A 23,418-nucleotide genomic window follows, 5' to 3' on the forward strand; every position below is an offset into this window, starting at 1 on the left:
GAACCAACAAATCAAGCAAGCGGGAAGTCACATTTTATTTAGTTTAATTCTTTTGAAGCCTTCTGATTGAAGCGAACATATAGAGATCCACTAATGTATGCTAATGATGTAAATGATGACTACCGGGTTCGGACTATCATACGAATCTGATGGAGGGGGACAAAGTGCCGGAGACTTTTCTTTAAACAAGTAACTGGAATCACATCAACTTTTTTCTGCTTCCTCTTTCTCATCGTCGTCTTCTTCTTCACCTTGCAGCTTTTGCCGTGAAAACTCCTCAATCACCACGTCCTCCGCACTGAAATCCAATGACAGCCCCGGATTAGACGGACGTAAATCAAGGAAAGCGATTTGCTAGCGGAGCGCTAAAACAAGTGTGATGGGGACTAAAATGACTGCAGATTTATGCCGCTGCTCTCTCTGGGTCAGACTTGACTGGACTAACAAATCCTTTGCACATTTACCTTGCGCAGGGTCTCTGAAGGGGCTCTCCTAGCTGATGGGATTTCTCTAAGGGCTCAATCACACCCGTGTAAATACGAAGCATATTAGGCCGCTTCCAGATGGGCGATTTTCTCGTATGATTTTGGCGCAATGCGACAGTGCTACAATTCGCATGTATGTAGAACCCATGCTTTCCAATGGGCTTTTCCACACCAGCGATGTTTTGTAGCCTGCGACATTGCGATACTACAAAATCACGGCATGCTGTATACAACCGCGATTTGCGATTTTTTTTGTAGCCCATGTTTGCCTATGCAGCATTCCTATGTGTTGCATCCCTTCGCATGAAAACGTGTTTTTTGTGCGGGGTTCAGCCAATCAGAGCCAGCGCTTGATGAACCAATCACAGCCATTCAATAAATGAATCAGAGGCAGAGCTTCCTGGAGGCGGGAATTTACAAATCCCTGACCAGGGAGAAATACCTGAAGACAATGGCTGGGAACCGGAGAGAAGACAAGGCGTAGCTGACAGCGCTTCTTAGGTGAAGTATCTGCGTTTTTTTAATGCAGCTAGAGCTTGTTTTCAGAGTAGGGCTTATATTTAAGCCCCCCCCCTTCGAAAATCCTTGTACATGGTGCTACAAAGTCATGCGACTTTATAGCATTACATGCGACTTTGTAGCAACACGAAATCGCAATATTGCTGCGAGAAAACGCAGCGACATCGCACGGACCACTGATGTGATATCGCTGCGATTTTCTCACATCCATATCGTGTCGTCCCTGTGGAAGCGGCCTTTAGCGCATATTTTTTATACGCCTACTATGCAATGAATGCAGCCCATTGATTTCAATGAGTTCATTCACAGCTGCGTATTCGTAACACGACTTTCCGTTGCGTGAAAAAAAAACGCAGAATGCCCTGTCTTGGTGCATTTGAAATCAATGGGTGTCTGTAAATATACAGGGAATTTGCAGGAAACCTGCACATACACATGAAATCAGTTACTACTAGTAACTTACTAGTCATCCCTTCTAGCAGTTGACTTAACGTTGTCCACAAATTGTAACATTTCTTCTGTCAACATACTAACTTAAGAAAATGCTGTGATATAGGGCTCCTTCCCCGGACGTATGTCTGCTGCGGAATCCGTGGCGGGGCATCCGCACCGCAGATCCGCAGAAAATAGCGCCCATAGCATGCTATGAGAAATCAATTTTTCCTGCACACTTGTGGAAACCAATTACGGATCCCGCAAGTGGATGAAAAATCTTAGCATGCTCCATTTGTTCGTGGAATCTGCATGAATGGCTTCCATTGCAGTCGTCCGAACCGCAGCCCTTTTGCAATCACTATGGGAAAAGCAGTAATTACAAAAAATCTGTCCTGTGTATGTCCGTCCGCAGTACAGAAGAAAAAGAAAAGTGACAGGTACGCGCAAACGCTGCTACTGGCAGAGCTGGATTCCGCTGTGGGATTCTGGATGCGAAATCTGGCTCTGCAGTGTGCAGGCGGCCATACGCTGAGTGGCCACTTTATTAGAGACTCCCATCTAGTAACATGTTGGACTTCCTTTGGTGTTTAGAACCGCAGCGATTTATCATGGCACAGATTCCTCTAGTTGTTGAGATTGTTGGCCAATGTGGACAAGATAGCTTCTTGTAGTTGCCACAGATTAGATGGAGGTTTTGACATGCACTGAGCAGCAGACAGGAAGGGGTCATCGATTCATTCTGCTTGCGCTAAATTTTGACCCTCCAATCAGCACGGTGCAACAGAAATCTGGATTCATCTGACCAGGTGATGTTTTACCTCTGCTCAGCGATTCAGTTCTTTTGCCCACTGGAGTTTTGCCTTTCTGTTACTCTTAGAGCTTATTCACATGAGTGTATATATACAGGTATTTAGCCGCGTAAAAAAATCACCAAAAAATTGCGACCATGCGATGTATTGGATTCTAATGTATTCATTCAGAAGACAATAACACATGTGCGAACGTTTTATGGGCGCCGATTTTTTACGCCACGTGAAAAGATAGGTCTTGACCTATCTTCTGCCAAAATACGCAGGAAGCTCCCATAGACTCCTATAAAAAATGGAAAAAGGGAGGGAGTTATCTTGTGTACAACGCTGGGAAGACAGTTGGCCCGATTTAACCATTATTGGTCATTCCAAGCATTCTACAGTGATCAATGGTTTTCATTGCTTCTGCGTATTTCTTTGCCGATACGTCTGAATGGCTGAAAATACTGACCCTGGCTGGTCTAACACCAATGACCATATTTCAAGTGACTTAGATTGTTCGACTTTCTCATTCTAACATTGTGGATTCACATTGAAACTAATCCATGGAAAACTTGCTCACTTGATTTTATACTGCAACCCAGGGTCACATGACTAATTTACATAGAGTGTAGCTCCAATCATGAAAGACCCGGTGTCTCTAATAAAGTGGTCATTCAGTGTATATTTTAACACAAGATACTGGAAAACTGATGGATTCCAAGCTTGGAAGGAATAAATATATATATATATATTTATTTTTTTTTGTTTGTTTGTTTGTTTGTTTTTGTTTTTTGCTTTTTTTTTTTTTTTTCTCTTACCTTGTTGCACCTGCAGGTGTCCAGTATGGAAGCAAATGTAGGGAAGAAGAGACACATACTGGGTTATTATGCATAGTTGAGTTTACAATAAAGTTCAACCTATAAATCCTGATCGGCGTTGGATTATTGGATTATCAGATTGTTTCTCAGCATTTTACATCCAAGTTTCCTCTTCTCAAATAGCACCAAAGCCCATAAAGCAGTACTTTATCTTACAAAGGGACGAAATGCACAGAACTACAAGATTCTGTGTGTATTGTACCTGCTCCCCAAGGACCCAATGAATTTTGCCAGTATCTTAGTGCATCGGTTGTCTGCACTGAGATACAAGCACTGCACCGAAACCTGTTACACTGCACTCCTGGTGCTGCACTTATTACTTATCATTCAAAATACAACAGATTTCTGGCACAAATTATTCCAGAAAATTGTCTTGCATGCTTTGTGCCACATTTACTGTGTTTTTAGATGCTTTTGTACAGTTTTCCCAACTTATCTGAAAAGAGGTGTGGCCTAGATTGCACCAAAATCTTGGCACAATTTTTGGCGTAAACTAAATCAGCTAATAGGTGGTCTAAACGTAGACTAGACAGTCTTAACATTAGACAGATTTATCTGAGCTACTATGATAAATCTGGCGTATTTTAAACCGGCTAACTTCTACGCCAGGTCAACACAGGGTGGATCGCCTGCAGAGTTTCCGAGCAGACCCTCCACACGGAAAGTCCACAGTGTTTAAAATAGCCTTGTGTGGTGCAGAGTGTAAGCTCTCGCCTACGACCTAAAGGCTGCAAGTTCGATCCCCGCATGATTCAGGTAGCCGGCTCAAGGTTGACTCAGCCTTCCATCCTTCCGAGGTTGGTAAAATAAGAACCCAGCTTGGTGGGGGGGGGGTAATAAGTAATTATTACCTGAAAGCGCTGCGGAATAAGTTGGCGCTATACAAATACCAAGATTTAAATAGTAGCAAAGTGGATGAGATTTTCAAAATATTGTCTATATGCTCTGGAGTAAATCTGCACAAAACCCCATGCAGAAACTGACATGCGGTGCTGAAATTAAAACTGCAGCATGTTAATTTTAGCAGCAGAGACGTTGCAGAATCCAATGCAAAAAAATAGTGCAGATTTTTATGTTGAATTTCTGCTGTGGAATGTCCACTGCCGACATTCCACAACAAATCCATCCTGCGTGGAAATAGCCTTAAACCCGATTTAGGCGCAACGATTATCGCTTAAAATTTGCTCAAACGATGTCTTTTGAGCGATAATCGTTGCATGTAAATGTTACCATTGTTTGTTTTTCGTCCAAATGATGATTTTTAGTTGAGTTTAAAATCCATCGTTCGGCAAGAGAGCTGATTGCAGGGACCGCACGCTGTGATTCTCCCCGTTAGCGCTGATAATATTGTATTCAGCTGCAGACCCTAGGCAGAACAAAGGGGCCGTATGCAGATTAAAGACCATCTGCTGTTCTCTGCATACAGCTCAGGGAGGCTCATTTACATGCAAATGAAGCTAATAAGCTGCTAATGGGCATTAGTGCCCATTAGCAGCTTATGCAAAATAATTGCTCAAACTGTCAATCATCCTTTCTTTTGAACGAACTTTGAGCGATCATCTTTGCGTGTAAATGGGGCAGTATTAGTAAATAAGCTCCATTGTTTGTTCTTCCTGGAAATATAAATAAATCCTGTGGACTATAGCCGACACCTAAATTGGTGGAATTCCTCACTGGGTCATTGCTATGTTATATTATATGCTAAGCTGGATTTAGGGTGGTAATATTGGCTTCCATATACCCCCACCTCCCTCCCCCCATACTTAAAGGGGTTGTCCCGTGCCGAAACGGGTTGTTTTTTTTTCAACCCCCCCCCCCCCGTTCGGCGCGGGACAACCCCGATGCAGGGACGTAAAAAAAAAAAAACGCTCAGCGCTTACCTTAATCCCCGCGCTCCGGTGACTTCTATACTTACCGGTGAAGATGGCCGCCGGGATCCTCTTCCTCCGTGGACCGCAGCTCTTCTGTGCGGTCCATTGCCGATTCCAGCCTCCTGATTGGCTGGAATCGGCACGTGACGGGGCGGAGCTACACGGAGCCGGCATTCTGCACGAGCGGCCCCATTGAAGACAGGAGAAGACCCGGACTGCGCAAGCGCGGCTAATTTGGCCATCGGAGGCCGAAAATTAGTCGGCACCATGGAGACGAGGACGCCAGCAACGGAGCAGGTAAGTATAAAACTTTTGATAACTTCTGTATGGCTCATAATTAATGCACAATGTACATTACAAAGTGCATTAATATGGCCATACAGAAGTGTATAGACCCACTTGCTGCCGCGGGAGAACCCCTTTAAGTAATAGCTTTTTTTCATTTATTCTGCATTGCCTATTTATGGCTGGTCCATTAGCCTTGCTACTTTATTTTCTCTGCAGCGTTTTAGAATAAACATACTTTGAAGTTTGACTTGGGGTCATGGAGGTGGGCCGCACCATCCTCTCTCCGAGAGTGACAGCTCTCTGCCTATACACGAAAGGGAAGAGGGCTGCCGGTCTACATGCTATGGGCGGGGACAGGCCGTTGAGGCCCACCTCCATGACTCGCTCTGTTCTGAGCCAGAAATTCAAAGCGTGTTTATTCTGAAAGCCAGCAGTATTTCATAGAATCCACAGGGATAATGAGCAGACCTGTCCTGGGTTCAGATTCCCTTTAACCCTTTCCAATCCAATTTTGGATTCAGGGTTTCCTAAAAGGCTTTCGCTTTTTGCTGTTATACAACGGTGCCATCTGCTGGCTAGAGCCAGTGTGTGTGCGCCAGAGAGGCTCCGACAGCAGAGTGGCTGGCAATAGATGGTAAGAATACCCTCCCGGACGTTTTCTGACATTAGAGCTGTACAAGCTTCAATCAGAATGTAGGAAGACGTCAGACAGTGGATTGGAAATGGTAAATGACTTATATCTAGACTCACTTTCAGATGGTTTTGGGTGCATCAGAATAAGAGGAAGTTCCACTCCAACATCACTAGAGAATAAAAAGTATATGTTAAAATTGTTTAGACATGCAGGTTTGTATATTGGAGAATTATTATTTGATATAAAACTGCAAAAATTGCAATTTCCAACAGTTGATTTTCTGGAAGCCTCTGCTCTTATGGTTATAGCAAAACGTATATTCACACCATGTAAGTGATTGTGGACTTACCTTGAGGTAAGATCTCCTAGAATGCTGGAAAAGGCAAAAAAAATGTTAGTGATATATGTGACAGTAATTTACACCGCGTTTCTTCTGACGATGATTGTGGATGGATTTGTTCAGACATGCATGGTTATTTTAGTAAGGGAGAAGCAGATAAGCCGCTACTGGACATTTGGTACCACTTATACCATAAAGGAACAAAGGACCAAATGTGTTACAATCCATCATTTTTCGTTTGCCCATCATTAATTTAAAGCCTATCCTGAGCTTACATACAGATTGCTTAATTGAATAGGAAGTTAGAGTTTGGGCTCATTCACACTCTCATCCATAAAGCTCTCCACAGTGCTGCATTATAACTCCTGCCTCACTTCTGTCTACCGCCCTGCCTGCTGCTCTCCACATCCCGCTGCAGCAACCATGTCCCGATGATGGGATGTGGCCATTGCAGTTAATCTCTGCGCAAAGTGGTGATTGCTGCAGCCATCAAATGTCCCTGATGTTGGTGATGTCATTGCTGCAGCAGGTAGAGATCAGCAGCAGACCGGGCACCACAGGAGGGGATCAGATGATGTGAATATGCCATCTTTTAGGTTTTTCCGCTACAATGAACATCTTTTCAAAAATATAATTGCCTGGATAACTCCTTTAATTTCCCCTATGGTGGCCCTGCAGGGATAACGTAGTTTGATTAGGTCTACCTACCCGCCTCTGGATGCCATCAAATTTATTTTGACTTTGTAAGATACCAGCATGCCCATCACCTCTCTGTCCATTCCTGGGCGCAAACTGGAAGGAAAAAATGGATTAAATAACATTTATTTGCATCTTTCAAAATCTAAAAAAACGTATGTACATATTATAACGTAGTTATTAACTCCTTAACAACCAATGACATACATGTACGTCATTGGTCTGCAGGCTGACAGCTGCTGGCAATGGCTGCAATCGGTTCTAGCACGGATGATAGCTGTTAACCATTTAGGTGCCGATGTCATTTCTGATAGCGGTATTTAAATGTCATGACAGAAGGACGAGACTACCTCTGCCAGCCAAGTGGCTTGCCCGCAATGGGGTTGCGGGCCACCGTTAGTATGTCATGGCAGCCTGGGCCCTTGTGAAGACCACCAGGGCTGTCATATATTTATGCCTATTCAGATGTGCCTGTGGTGGGGCTTAATAGAATGCCTGCAGAAACACAATATGTGTAAGTGATCAAACGATCGCAAGTTCAAGTCCCCTATGGGAACTAAAAATAAAAACCTACTAGTAAGTTTAATTACATTTTTTCAAAAATTAGAAGAAATAAATATATAAGTTAAAAGACTCTTGGACCATTTCTCATATAAAAAAGCCAAAGTAATAATAAATGAACAAAATATATAGTATTGGTAAGGCTGAACTATTAAAATACTGCATTATTTATACCGCACGGTGACAGCTGTAAGGATAAAAATCTGTAAAGCTAGAACTGCAGTTTTTTTCTTCACCCCGCTACTGAAAAAAAAACCGAATAAAAAGTGATCATATAATTGTATGTTACCCCTTGTGGTAGCAATAAAAACTACAGCTCACCCTGCAAAAACAAGCCCTCACACAGCTGCATTTTTTAAGCAGTAAAACATAAAAAATAGGTATTTCTGTACTTGCACTGACCCATACAGTAAAATTAACACCTCAGTTTTACCGAACTTTGAAATCCGTAAAAACAAACTTTCCCCACAAAAATGGCAGAATTGCATTTTTTCCTATTTCCTCCCACTTCTGCATCATAAAGGACTGGCGTAATGCAGATAATAATTAGGTGTACATTTACATTGTTGATGATGCCAAGTTAGTGTCTCCATGCTTCAGTTTGCCATCCAGTGCCAGACCGCGCTTTTCCCGGTTACTTGAAAGTAGTGGAATCACGGAATATGATCGTGAGAATACTGAATTTGCGGCTACAGTATCACTACAAAGAAACAGAAGGAAATAGCCTTGTAATTTCCAAAGCTGTATATATAGGTATATATGTTACTAATATAAACCATTCAGTGCCTATACAGTACTGCCATATACTGCCCACATAATGCTGCCATATATCTCCCACTCAATACTGCCATTCAGTGTCTTGTATGAGTGAGTGTTCAAGAAAAGCTGCCAAGCATTTTGAATGGGCAGAAGAAGCAAGACTCAAAGATTTTGTGTCAAGGCAGCATTTAGGGACTTTTAATAAGGGGTGGAATTATGGCGCAGGACGCAGGCAAATCAGCAGCTGCTGAATTCCACCCCAAAATCCACAGGTTTGGCTGCAGATTTTGATGTGGAATTGCAGGCAGGTTTCAAGTCATTTTCACTTCTGCATCAAAGTCTGCAGGTAGTAGTGATCTCCCTCGCTGTCCACTGAAATCCTCTATCCTTATTGACAGCCGCAGTGTCCAACCAGGAGATGACTATAACTGTCAACTAGTAATTATTAGGGAATTATAGTAATAGTGTTTCTGGTGGCCTCACAGCTCTGCTACATGGTACATCCATTATGATCCCCACACATCACACACACAGCTCTACTATGTGCATCCTGATTCATACACACACAGCTGTGGTACATCCATGTTGATCTCCAGACATCACCAGCTCAGCAGACCCCTGGATACAGTGATCAGCCCCTGGTCATGTGATCCCTAACTCCACCCATACAGGTGATCACATGATAATGACATCATCACAAGTCCTGGTGGCTGCTGTCTGCTTATCCAGTATACAATACTATCTACCAAACTGCACAAAGGCTCCTCCCACAGAAGTGATGTCACTGCAGGTCCTTCAGCCCACTGGGTCTCTTTTACCAAACTGCACAATGGCTCCTCCCACAGCAGTGATGTCACCGCAGGTCCTTGATCCCACTGAATCTGTGTGGTGGTGGTAGGTCAGTGTCTCCTGTCAGGACCGCTGAGTTGTGTCTGAGATAATAACGACTTGTATTCTCCTTTTTTTTATTTTTGTCCTCCCCTTCCAAGAGTCCTAACTTTGATGTTCTTCTGTCGGTCAGGCTCTGTGTTTTATATATGTTGTAGGACCTGCAATGACGTCACCAGGGGACAGAACATAAAAGCACTCACACACAAACATACATACGCACAGTCATCTGGTCATTAGTAGTTTGATTAGAGCTGTGAACAGCAAGGGAGAGCACTGCTGAGTGAAGGTCCCTCTACGAGTACTTCCCGGAGCGGTACACAGAGATAAAAGAGAAATTGCTTCACAGTGCTGGCAGTGAGTGGTGTAATAAAAGTATCACCTAGCCCTACGCCCCTTAAATGCGCTAATACAGTAATCCTCCACTGTGTATGTTGTATATGCTTGTCGTGCATCTAAGGCCTCATTTATACGGGGATACGCAATTTTGGTCCATAAAAATGCGTTATTTTCACTGCATTTGTATGTGCCTTTTTGGTGTGATTGCGCGGTGTTTATTACATCCATGTTGCATTCATAATAACAGTGTTTTTCACGAGAGAAAACAAAAAAAGGCCCAATTGATGTAACTTTTTTTTCTCCACTGTCTCATGGCAACATGCATAAAAAATGCAGTGAAAAGGCATGCAAAATTTGTTTTCACTGTTTTGGTCCGTGATACAGATCAACATAGGATATGTTGCAAATTTTTACCTGTGTAAAAAAACGCACATCTAAATGCACCAATTTAATTCAGTGGATCCATATTCAGTCCATAATCAGTCTGTATTCAGGGTGCATTCTGACAGGCGTGATTTACACGCTGCTACAGCAACGTGTAAACCACGCTGCTGACATGCAGAAATTCTGTGGTGAACGAGCTGCTCTATGCTCCATGGAGCAGCCCGTTCACATGTCCGTGCTGCGAGCAAAGTGCTGTAGCAGCCCCCATAGGAGCCTATGGTCAGCACCATGGATAGCACCTCAGCACAGAGCTGACAGTGTTTCCCAACTCCAGTCCTCACGATCTTCCAACAGGTCATGTTTTTAGGATATCCTATAGTAAGAACACCTGTGGCAATGGCTGAGGTACTGACAATAATTACATCACCTGTGCAATACTGCGGAAATCCTGAAAACATGACCTGCTGGGGGGTCCTGAGGACTGGAGTTTGGGAAACACTGTTCTAGTGTCATAGATAGTCTGTTGTCTTGTGTTTTCTTGTTGCTTATCTTACCTATTGTGTTTTTTGTACATTCTTTCATTAGAATAAATTAACAAATTTCCTTATGGTTGGCTTTTCCATTTACGATATCTTAATGTTTTCACAATGGAAGTTTTAGTCCTCATGTCCACTAGGAAATTTGGGCCCGCCGCGGATTCTTCATGCAGTATCCCACAGTGGGTCCCTCCTTTCCCGTGGACATGAGGCCTAAAAATTGATTTTACTCACCTGTCCGGACGCTGCGGATCTCCCCTCCAGATCTTCTTTCTTTGGCCCGGCGGATATGCTCTGCACGCCAGCAGCGTGCCGCGCGCACGCCTCGGGCACTCTTTTCTTTTTGAACTCCTGCTCCCGCGCCGGAGAGCAGAAATTCAGCAGGGGATGTGCCGCAAATACAGACAGCTTCCATAGGCTTCTATGGAAGCCTGCGGGAGACCCGCAGAAAATGGAGCATGCTGCGGGTAATTTCCTGCACGTGCGATCCGTGCGGCAGGGAAAAAGGATATCCGCAGGTATTTACTTACCTGCCAGTGTCCAATACATCCCTATGGCCGTGGAAAGGGCGTGCGGGACACCCGCACGGATTTTGCTATTGTAATTGTCCAGTGGACATGAGGCCTTAGGCCGCTTCCACACAGGCGACAGCGAAATCACTGCTACAAAATCACTGCTATGTACACACGATTTTGTAGCGTCAGTGATGCTTTTTTTCTTGGGAAAAATGTAGCATCATGGTGCTGCTACCCGCGCACCATCGCACAAAAATCGCAAAGCACAAACTTGCAATGCGTTTTTAACATTAGAAAGTCCCATTGACAATCGCGTAAAAAAAAACCAAAACACAGCGATATCGCAGCATTAAAAAAATGTAATTGGGTGAGAACCCTCAGAGCAACCTAAACGGGCTGTACCAGGATCACAAGTTATACACTGTGCTCAGGATAGGGAATAATTTGCCCACCACTGAGACCACCACTGATCCTAGGGGAGTGGGCCCCGTGTCCCCCATCCTTCACTCTCCAAGCTTACTGCATCCTTTGCAGTGAGGAGGAGCGTCATGCAAGGGCGCTGACGCTCCATTCACTTTCAAAGGGACTGCGGAGCTAGCCAAGCAGCAAGCGCTTGAGTATTTCTTTCCACCCCTATTGAAATGAATGGAGCACAGACTGCACATATTCAGCCAACGCTCCATTTATTCTGACGTCACTGCAGTAGGAGAAGTGACCCATCGTTGATAGGCATGGACATGGAACTGACAGAGGTCTCAGTTCAGTGGTAAGACCCTCACCAATCAGAAAGTTATTCCCTACTGTGTGCATGAGCCTTGTGTGGCACAGAGTGTAAGCTCTCACTCACGACCTGAAGGTTGTGAGTTCAAATCCTGAATGGGTTCAGGTAGCTGCCTTAAGGTTGACTCCATCTTCCATCCTTCTGAGGTTGGTAAAATGAGCACCCAGCTTGGTGGGGGGTAGCAAATAAAAAAATTACCTGAAAGTGCTGCGTAATAAGTTGGTGCTAAACAAGATTGGAGACAATTTGTGATCCCAGTACAATATGGTCAAGTAAAGAATCTTTGTAATAACTGTCATGACATCACTAATAAAACATGATAATAAATAAGCACTGTATTGGTAGCATGTAAATCTATATGTAGCCATTCATGCTATATGGGGCCCAGCAAAACTTTTTTGGGGGTACTAAATGTTCCTTTGTGTCTTCAATGTCATAGGCTTCTCTTTACTCACTTCATTTCCTCATTGAAGACCGTCTTTGTGTATTTGTCCAGTGAGTACAGCACCACGTCTGTCGTCTGCTCCACTAGAGGTAGGAAAAGATGAGATGTCATTTTAGTGTATTGAGTATATTCCGTACAGCGACAATAAAATGAAGTATTATAGAATACACATAATACAAACATGGAAATGGTGGTGGGGATGTGGATGTATAAAGAAAGGAGGTGGGTAGCATCGTAGCACAACGGCTGTGACAAAGAAACAGGTCTAGCCCGACGTTATAACATAAGCCTGGGCCATGTGACTGCGGCGTCAGCGCATGTGCCCTATCATGCGGCACTTGGCAGCAATGTGTTAACATCTGTCCGCTGCTGTGGGTCCTAATTAAGCTGCTTTTAGACAAAACTATTCAAAAAAACCATTCAAACAAGCAAAAGTGAATGAAAACCATTCGGTCTAAATACAAGCCAACGACTGAATGACGAATGATTCACTTTTGGGTCATCGCTCATTTTATGCATCGATGGCTCATTTACTTATCATTCACTATTTCACTTTAAACAACAATCATTCAAGTCCCTCTCATTTGATTATGAAGCGAATGTAAAAGACTGAACGATTCTGAACAATGTTTGTTTGACCGAGCCAGCGATGCATCTACCTGTCTAAGACCTCGTGTCCATGGGCAACATTGAGTTGTGGAATCCCCGCGGGTCACCCATAAGGGGACAATACAAGGATCTCTCCCATGATCTGTTTATACCAAGGGCTGCGACGGTAACAAGAGGGCATCCTCTACGTCTAGAAGAACGAAGGTTTCATCACCAACACAGAATGGGGTTCTTTACTATAAGAGCTGTGAGATTATAGCACTCAGATCCTGGAACTCCTGCAGCGGTCACAGGCTGTTCAACATTTACATGATTATTGCAGCCAATCACCGGCTTTAGCCAAATATTGGATGCAGTGGCCACATGAATGATGAACGGTGCAGGACCACAACAGGCAACTCTAGGATCAGGATGTCAGTGATGGGATCCTTTGCGCTGGATCAGCGTACTGAATAGTTTTTTTACATTTTATTTTATTCCCTGCCATTGGCCAGTTTTTTAAACTCTTGGAAAACCCCTTTAAAGGGACCCTCCAGAAAAACTGTGTCCCGGGACAGGAGGGGAAGGGGGTATATTACATGCAGTTGTTCTTTTCTGCCGCCCCTATGGTCCAACAGTTCCAGGCCCTGTTTTCAGTTGTCCATGATGGCTGCAGCAATTTTCTAATTACCTAATGCGCAATCTGCATTGCTCTTGATTGGCCAGTAGGGATTATGTGATTACCAGTCAGAGAACAGGTATAGTGCATTGACAGTCTAACACCACTAATGCATTGTGGGGATTAGTTAGCCTGAAGACTGTGTCATCCGTTCCGGCTAACTGAAAACAGGACTTGGAACTGGTAGATTGTAGAAATATCAGAAAAGAACAACGCTAGGTTATATAACCCCCTGCCCATTCAGTCTTGGGACATACTTTTTTCCCAAAACCACAGGGTCACTTTAAGGGTAAGTAGCCATATTGTTTAGTTCTCTTTAATTTTTTTACTCTGTTTTCGATACATGACTATGGCGGCTGCCATCTTGCCTTTAACAGCATTTAGAGGTATGCTTTGCAGCAACTTCATGGGCCATTCACACAATGGACAGGAGGGGACGCATTCACTTGTATGGGAGACTGCTCTAGGCATGATCTGTGACTTTTGCAGACATCATTTTGCAGAGAGGAGAGTAGATAGCCACAGCTCATCAACTATTGTGAATGGTGGATCCTGTGTTATCTACATATAGGTGTTACCTCTCAGTGTCATCCTGCTGTGATGTTAGAGAAATGACTGTTGCAAAGGTTTCCCTACAGATCAGGAAGTATCAGCCTATTAGTAGGTTCTGTGCTCAGTGTTAAAAATGCAGAATTTTAGAGTTTAAAAAAAAAAAACAGATTGTAACCGAAAATGTAAAAAAAAAAATCACCAAAAATTCTTAAAAATATGTTAAACACAAAAATATTATTTATATAATTATTCATTTTCTGACACATTTCCCTTGCTTCACAACCACTCTGTCCTTCCTGATTGTTGTTGGCCAGAACATGTGACTGCTGCAGCCAATCACTGGCTATAGAAGGTCACTGCTGTGGCCAATAATTGGCTGCAACAGTCACATGTTCTGGTGAGCAACAATCAGGTAGGACAGAATGGTTGTAAGGTAATTTTAAGTAGTGGCAAAAACTCTTTAATTACTCTATGTATACCTGTGATCTTGATCTTTTTCACAATCTTATTGGTTGAATTGTTGATTTTGATATTGATTCCGATTGGTTCACCATGATAATACACCTACAAACAGATTACAATAGATAGATAATGAGATCAGCCAATCAAGAGCCAGGGTTCACTTATTGCAGAAAGCTCAGGACCACTATTTGACAATGGACCACCTATTGGACCACATTAGCGTTGTTTGCATACAGTGAGCATCTCTTTCAAAGGCTGATTTCAGGGTTCCTGAGGCAGGCTGGGCAATGCGGGAGGCATGTGTAACAGTCAGGACTGGTTTAGGACCAGTTATGATGCCTGCTGTGATGTAGACTTTGCAAAAGTTTTATTTAATGTTCGATTATATACTGCCCCCTAGGGGTCAAACTACTTAAGTATTTTACATAAGGCTGTTATGTTATTATGTATATATGGCCAACCCTTCTGAGTAGGTCCTCAAGCCTACAAAGGTTACTGCAAATGTATTTTAAGTGGTGGCGCCTCATTCACATGGGCGTAAGCGCATTTCAGCTGCGTAAATACGCTGCCTACATCAGCATATTTCGCCTGGCCTGGCACGTTGTTTGCAAATACAAAGAAGAATGCGCAAAATTGCATTGCTTTTGTGCAAAAATATGCCGCGAGTGCACGTTTCCTGCATATTTCACATGTATTTACACACATCCTTTGATTTCAGTGAACTTCTATGGTGCATAATGCATACTTAGGACATGACACATATTTTGTCACACGATCGCACATCGTGTGAAAAAATACGCTTATGTGATTGAACCCATTGAAATAAAAAAATGCATGCATAATACGCCTCGCAGATACGCTTGTATGAATGAGCCTTATGGGAACATATGCTAAAATAGTGTTAATACTGCCTTACAGTGGCTAGGGAATGAGTAACTCATAAAATGGACTGCTGTTTCCACCAGTGTAGCGAAGCGGCGTGTAGCTTAAGAGACAGTGTGATAGGGATGGTGATGAGTGGGGTTTGTAAGGGCTGCAGCAAGTAGGGAGAACATGAAGGTGCTGAAGACGGGTGGGAGATCGGCGAAAGACAAACTGAAGGAGGACGATACTGTGACCCTGGCACCAGCGCTAATTGGGGAACGTGCGTTGTCGTGGACACCTTCCTGTTTGTTCAAACAAGCAACTCTTAAGAAGTTCTGCTACATAGACCACCATAGTGTGAGTTATAGTGAGCTCACATCTCCACGTCTCACATCTTACAATTTATTAATACCTGAGGAAGAACCCTGAGAGGTTCGAAAGCTCGCTATAACATCATGTATTTTTGTTAGCCATTAAAAGGTATCATATCTACAAGGTTACTTGGTTTCTCTTGCTGAGAACAATCACATTTTGCCCTACTGGCTAACACAGTACCAAACTTTTTCTATACTGATGCATGCATGCTGAAAGGGAACACAAGACATAAATAATGAGAGACGTCACCTCCTTATCTAATGAGGCCTCCAGATGCAGCGGCTTGTCTGACATCATGAACTGACGCGTGATTTCTGCACTTGGAGCTGGTCCTGTGACTTCTGGGGCAAACTGGACTTTCCTAATGATAAGCCGTGCTGTGTTCCTAATTGTGATAAGAGAATATAAGATTGGTACAAAGACAGATGTGCAGTAAGCATGACACTACTTATTGACTCCATGTTCTAAGTGGCAAGCTAATAAGCTATAAGAGTACTGTAGATCTCTGGCAACAGCATCTAATTGATTTTGAAACGTAACATTAAAGAGACTCTGTTACCTAATTTTAGCCCTTTAAGCTAAGCTTATGGGCTAAAAGTAGGTAATCTGCTGAGTCCGGGGATGTGTTATATTTACCTTCCCCATCATTCCCCTGTTGTCAGAGTTGGAAGCCGCCGCTCAGTATTTAGTGGCGCTGCTGAGTAGTCCGCCCATTATAAAATTTTGAAAAGACGGACTACTTAGCAGCGCCATTCAATGCATTGAGCAGCAGCTTCCACCAGGAGAACGACGGGGGAGGTCACTATAACACATCACACCATATCAAGGTCCACGTTTTAAAGGGTTTCTACCAAACTTAAAAGGGTTGTACATAAATAACAAGTTATCCCCTATCCTCCTCATTGTTGACTTGCAATAAGGAAGAGACTGAATAAAGCACTGGTCATGCAAACACACTGCTGCTCCATTTGTAGTGGCCCAAAGTTAACGGGGCCCCTCCATAAGTATGAAAGTGTTTGTCTTATGCATTTGTATTATCAGTGTCTTCAATGTGTGTACATTTGTGATGTGTATTGCACCTCTGCAGCACTGAATTGGTTAATGTCTGGGTTATGTCTAAGAAATGTATCTTGTTGTGTGTTATGTAACCATGTTTCATATATGTGTTTGCAAGGATGCTGTGCAAGTCAGTCAAGATAGTCTGAGTCAGTCTAAGGAGAGTGTGTTTTAGTGAGTAGGAGAAACTGTGCCTCGTCAGTGGAAGTGCAAGATGGAAGAAGCTGAGCGATGGCCGACTACTTGCCCTGGGCCCACTTCACCCTGGAAGTCTCAGTATCACTAGGACATGCAGAGTGTGAGAGAGAAGCCGACACACAACGTGTAGTGCCTCTTCCAAATGTGAGTGTGTACCGGTAGAGAGCTGGAGAGAGTGAGTGAAGAGAGTAGCCGGGAGCAAAACCCCACAGATAACTGGGACTGTGGATTCTTCTGCCATCCTGAGAAATCTTCTCTGTCACACCACTATCCTGTATTGGCACCGGTGTTGTACTGGTAGATGTAACGTTTATGGACTGTTTGCCATATTTTATTCAAGTAAACGAGCTCTACCGACTGTTCCCGGGTTTGCACAGAAAGTTATCTCTGTGTGTGGACTGTTTAATACATCTTCAGGATTCACCACACAGGGCAGAACAGTGGCATCACGTGTGACAAACAACTGCAAAGGTAACTGCTAGTTGCCCTTTCCCTTTGACCTCCGCCAGCAGTAATTTGTACTGGTCCCGGGCTACCCTCAAGGAAGGAGATGGTAGAGCCACCTGTGACAAGGTCTTTATCTACCTCACCATCTCCTCGGCTGTGGGCCCGCTCCTCGGATGCTGCACATTCACTTTCAATGGAACTACAGAGATAGCTGAACGGCAAGCACTCCATCAGCCCCTTTGAAATGAATGGAGAGCCAACCGCACATGCTCGGTCAGTGCTCCATACATTCTTATATCACTGTGTAGGGGTAAAAGTGACCCCACAGTGACAGGCAAATGGGGACACGGGACCCCGGTTTTAAAGACTCCACTGATCAGCATGTTATCTATTATCCTGTGGATAGGGAATAACTTGTAATTTTCTTACAACCCCTTGAACACATATCCCCTATCCACAAGTGTTTGATGAGTGGAGGTTGACCACTGCAACTGCCACAGATCACTAGAATGAGTGGTCCTGTGTAGTCCCCAACAAATGGAGTGGTGCTCAAGCATGCAAGCTGCCATTCAATTCATTTCAATGGCACTGATGAAGATAACCGAGTAAAAGTGCTTGGAGCTCTCCAACAGTCATATTGAAATGAATGAATCACTAGAATGCACGTTTGACTGCCGTTCCATTCATTCATATGTACAAGGAATTCTTGTTCTTGTGATTGGCCAGATTACCCCTTTAAGCTCCTTACTCCATGGTTGGTGCCTTTATGTACTGAACTTGGATGCAAATAATCAATAAATAGTAACCCTCTCATAAGTTTCCATTTTTGTAAAGTGGATACATATGTGATGATTAAGTTCTTAGTAAATATTGAATCTGTAGGGTTATATAGTCTCAGCATTTAATGTCCATTTTAATATTTTATTTTGTCCAGCCCCTTAACAAGCTCTCATATAGCGGCACTGATATGAATATGCTGCACACATACAGTACAACAGTCTGTGCTCTGCTTATAAAAGGTTTAACCCTGAAAGCGGTATGCATGGAGATCTAGCTACATGAACAAGAAAACACGGCCGGCCTTAGCTATGTGCGACCTGTGTGGTTACACAGTGCACAAGCCTGTAGGGGGCACCACAGGATGTAGACTGAGGGCGATCGCCCCTACTCCCTTAGGTCCGGCGTCATGTTCTTCTTCTCCCATATGGCAGCGCCTTGTGGAGTGACATGAATCATCCTCCTCCTGGCTGATGTTCTGAGGCACCACTGTCAGTCCATCGGAGCCCCAACAACACAGTTGTTTAGTTGTGCTACTATATTTATGCTATGAGCTTGGTTCCCGTGTGGCATCTGCAGTATGTACTGAGGTTGGTACATGCTGAATTTATTTTATGAGTTTGGTTCTGGTGCTGTATTTACAATATTTTGTAAGCTTGATTCTGATGCTTTATTTATGTTATTAACTTGGTTCTGGTACTGTATTGACAGTTTGTTATTAGCTTGGTTCTAGTGTTATATTCATGTTATGAGCTTGTTCTTGGTAATGTATTTACATATGTTATGAGCTTGGTTCTGGTGCTGTATTTATGTTATGCTATGAGCTCGGGTCTGGTGTTGTATTTATGTACTGAGCTTGGTTCTAGTGTTATATTCATGTTATGAGCTTGTTCTTGGTGCTGTATTTACAATATGTTATGAGCTTGGTTCTAGTGCGTATTTATGTTATGCTATTAACTCGGTTCTGGTGTTGTATTTATGTACTGAGCTTGGTTCTAATGTTGTATTTATGTTATGAGCTTGGTTCTGGTGCTGTAATAATATTATGCTATGAGCTTGGTTCTGGTGCTGTAGTCATGTTGTGAGCTTTATATGATATATACAATCTAATATGGTTTAGTTGTAATTACAAGAATTGGATTTGTACATTAAGTGATGTCAGATCTAATCATAACACAGAAAAATCTATGTTCTTACTTTCTGTGGACTTTCTCCTCTGGATTTTCTGCGCAGAAACCTCTTACCTCAAAATCTACTCCACAGGCCTAGAAGAGAGGAAGAGACACGGGGACAAGTACTGAGGAAAGTTACAGGAAAGGAGTTATGTCATTTTGTATCGTTTTGCTCTCAATATTTTGACTGAGGATTTCCCATGTAGGTCAGTGCAGAACCGCAATAATTATGATATTTTGCTACTATTGGAATGACTTTAAACATATTTTGATGTTCTGACATTGAAGGACCATTTTCTGGGAAAAACATCCCACTGTCTAGAAATAATCATCCTGCCCCAGATTTTATGTCCTTGAAGTGTATAAATGTGAAATATCGGTATTGTTATGATATTTATAAGGATTCGCGCGTTAGATATTCGGTGCACGAACATAATGTGTTTTCACAAAAAACACCATATAACGTGATAGAACTATTCTATAGCAAGAAAACAAGGAAAGGTAAAAATGCCATTATTCCCTAGAGACATTATAGGAAGTCACTAAGTGACTGAAATATGAAGCTGTCAACGGACTTGTGTGAATTAATGAAAAACCCATAACGAGACCCTATGAGCATTAATATACAGTGAATGGCTGCTTTATTAGTGACACCCATCTAGAAACACATTTGACCTAGTCGGACCTTCAGAGCCACAGCAATCCATTGTGGTATAGGTTATACTAGGTGTTGAAATCATTCAGCAGGATTATTGGCCCAAGTGGACAGGATTGTTTCTTGAAGTTGCCACAAATTAGAGGTACTGACATGCTCTGAACAACTGATGTTAAGGGCCCCTGCACACTTCATAGAATCATAGAATGGTAGAGTTGGAAGGGACCTCCAGGGTCATCGGGTCCAACCCCCTGCTCAGTGCAGGATTCACTAAATCATCCCAGACAGATATTTGTCCAGCCTTTGTTTGAAGGCTTCCATTGAAGGAGAACTCACCACCTCCCATGGTAACCTGTTCCACTCATTCATCACCCTCACCGTCAGAAAGTTTTTTCTAATATCTAATTTGTGTCTCCTCCCTTTCAGTTTCATCCCTTTGGACACAGTATTCCAGATGAGATCTGACTAAGGAATAGTAGATGGGGGATAATTACCTCACATGATCTAGACTCTATGCTTCTCTTAATACATCCCAGAATTGTGTTTGCCTTTTTGGCTGCTGCATCACATTGTTGACTCATGTTCGGTCTATGATCTATTAATATACCCAAGTCTTTTTCACATGTGCTGCTGCTTAGCCCAATTCCTCCCATTCTGTATGTGCTTTTTTCATTTTTCTTGCCCAGATGTAAGACTTTGCATTTCTCCTTTTAAAATACCATTCTGTTAGTCGCTGTCCACTGTTCAAGCTTTTCTACATCTTTTTGAATACTCTCTCTCTCACTCTCTTCCCTAGTGTTAGCCATCCCTCCTAGCTTTGTGTCATCACCAAATTTGATCAGTTTCCCATCAATTCCCTCCTCCAGATTATTTATAAAAATGTTGAACAACACTGGGCGTAGGACCGAGCCTTGATACATTCTTCCACTTGGATGTGCAGCCATTTATGACCACTCTTTGAGAATGCATCACACAAAAATTGCAAAGCACAAACTTGCGATGCGTTTTTAACATTAGAAAGTCCCATTGACAATCACGTTAAAAAACGCAAGTGTGCTGGGGCCCTAAGAGTTCATCGATTCATGTTTCTTAGTTTCCCATCAGCACGGTGCAACAGAAACCTAGATTCATCTGACCAGTCAATATTTTACCACTGCTCAGTGATACAATTTTTGCACTCTTTTGCCCACTGGAGTATTGCCTGTTTCTCTTAGACCACAATGGCACTGGAACTGGCCATGTGTTCCTATAGCCCATCCGTGCAGATATGCAATTTGCTTGACTGTGCAGCGATTGTTCATCAGAACAATTCTTGACATCCTCCCCTGACTCCTTTTGCTGGCGAGTTATTTCCCCTGGATTTTTTTCTGCGATTCAGGGTCAGTGTCTACTCTCCATACACAGAAATTCCAACCATGAAAGGGCTTGGGTCTGTATTAAAGTGGCCATTTAGAATAGATTATCACATTACGATACATTCACAATTATTCTGCAGATGGGTTTTACTTGAGATTTTGCTGTGAATTTCACCTCTCAGGGCAATAGAGTTTTCAATTTTGTGCAAATTGTAATTCCCTGTTCGCTTGCATTCTGCTGCACTTCGTCAGCACTTATGAAACTTTCCCCTAAAGTCCTTGACAAAGAAAAAGCTAACAAATATTGTAACATTTTACTGTGAGCAGAAACTGTTTTTTTCTATCCATTTTGATGCTTACCTTCCCAGAATCCTCTGGCCCTGGTTGCAGTGTCACAGAACATGGCAAGTTCTTGATCATCTGAAAATTGTAAGACGAAGGCAAGGAAGAAGGCAAAATAAACTTTGTTGTCAAATCTCATCTCTTGTTTCCAAACATTCATTAGTTAAGTTACTCACATTAAAACAGAAAGGGAAGGCATTATCCCCCAACTTTGCACGTAGTTTCTCTTGTAACGGTGTTAGTGGCTTCTTGTCCTCGGGCAATGGGGGGTACACTTGGCAAGATAGCACGTATAAGTCCTTTCTGAAACTCAAACCAATGAGCTCCATATCATCCCGACCATAGCGGAAAGCACAGGTCAGCACCACAAACACTAAAAAAAAAATACGGAATGGGAGAATTAATAAAAAAAATGTGTACAGTTAGAGGGAAATATCAGAATATATAGTTTAGAAAGCCAGTCATTTTTACAAGGCTTGTTAAAAGGTCTGACATTGACTTGCAGTAATGCTGTCATCCAATAAATGGTGCTGTAGAGGCATTGCTCCATCTTCCTATTTGCATAAATTTCCCAGAAGAGCATGCATAGCCTTATAAGTCTCCTCACTAGGTGCTCTCCCTAAGGAGAAACCATATCCGCCTTGACCCACATCATAGGCCTCTCACCAGCCAAGCCAGCAATCTACTGCCACTGGTGAAGGGCAAAAACCATGAAACAGTCTGTCTGTGCATGGTTTATCCTTTTCTGGATAAGACTCTGGCTTTGGCTTATATTTCCAGTCATTTTTACAAGGCAAGTTAAAAGGTCTTGACTTGTAGGATTGAGGCTTTCCAATAGGTGGTGCTATAGAGGCATTGTTCCATCTTCCCATTAGTATGAAAGCCAAAATGAAACAGTATGCCATATTTATGAAACAACCTACAGGCGTATTCACTCTGATAGCCAACAACGGGACGGCATTTTTTTCTTTGGTCTGCCAATTTTGAGAAAAAGTTGGAAAATTGTTGAATTGTCTCAAGTACTGTAGAAATGAAAGTGTATTAATACCCTGATCTTGTAGTATGTGTTTTAGTACCATGTTTCCCTGAAAATAAGACATAGCATGATTTTCCAATTTTTGAGGATGCAAAATGATTTTAAAAAAGTCAATTTAAATAGTGTCCAGGCAGCTATACATGTAAAAAAGTTAAACCTTTTTGAACAAAAATTAATATAAAACACTGTCTTATTTTCGGGGAAACACGGTATACATAATCTAAACAATGGTGTCATGTCCAGGGCCAATCAGCTAGACTATTCAGTTTACCTTTCTTGTCCTTTTGGTATTCTGGATCAATTAAAAGCATCCCATCTGCAAGAACATGAAAAATGGAAGGTTAGATGTAAGTATTATAGACTCTACTCTTAGTAATGCTACATGAGCTGTATAATGACTGACCAACAGGCTCTACGAATTCCACATGATCCACAAAGTCCCGCTTAGCAAGATACATGGATAGCTAGAAGAGGATGGAAACAGCTTGGTTATTGAATGCCTTTACAGCGGTTGTGAAAATCCCAAAACTGATTGTAACTTCATTTCCAAATGTGTTCTTACCTTTCCATCGGGACTGGTTTTCTTGAAAACTCTGCAAATAAATGTAAATATGCTAAGTAAGAATGTGAAGGAAACAGGTATAGGTATAGTATAGCTGTGCTTCTAGAACTAGAAAATAGTACATGAGTGTCTTCAAAATGGGTAGAGGTTAAT

General features: G+C 42.6%; 1 protein-coding gene across 1 annotated transcript; it reads right to left on the reverse strand.

Annotated features, from left to right (window-relative positions):
* Window positions 1-199: 199 nt before the first annotated feature.
* On the reverse strand, window positions 200-23,167 carry ARR3 (arrestin 3). Its single transcript, XM_066579788.1, has 13 exons — window positions 23,107-23,167; window positions 22,975-23,019; window positions 21,844-22,040; window positions 21,686-21,745; window positions 19,341-19,408; window positions 15,915-16,050; window positions 14,444-14,528; window positions 12,156-12,228; window positions 8,061-8,198; window positions 6,950-7,033; window positions 6,251-6,274; window positions 6,002-6,070; window positions 200-298 (listed from the first exon to the last, which is right to left on the reverse strand). The coding sequence occupies exons 1-13, from the start codon at window positions 23,159-23,161 to the stop codon at window positions 205-207; spliced, it is 1,128 nt and encodes a 375-aa protein (XP_066435885.1). The 5' UTR covers window positions 23,162-23,167; the 3' UTR covers window positions 200-204.
* Between the last annotated feature and the right edge of the window lie 251 nt (window positions 23,168-23,418).

Source organism: Eleutherodactylus coqui, chromosome 10 (genome assembly GCF_035609145.1).
Source record: "Eleutherodactylus coqui strain aEleCoq1 chromosome 10, aEleCoq1.hap1, whole genome shotgun sequence".
NCBI classification, from domain to species: domain Eukaryota; kingdom Metazoa; phylum Chordata; class Amphibia; order Anura; family Eleutherodactylidae; genus Eleutherodactylus; species Eleutherodactylus coqui.

Coding starts and splice junctions, on each gene's coding strand:
- ARR3 (XM_066579788.1), bottom strand. CDS start 23,161: ATGTATCTTGCTAAGCGGGACTTTGTGGATCATGTGGAATTCGTAGAG. Junction 7,034..8,060: donor AACTTGGCATCATCAACAAT/GTAAATGTACAC, acceptor TTTTCCTTCCAG/TTTGCGCCCAGGAATGGACA. Junction 6,275..6,949: donor TTGATGGCATCCAGAGGCGG/GTAGGTAGACCT, acceptor TGCCTTTTCCAG/CATTCTAGGAGATCTTACCT.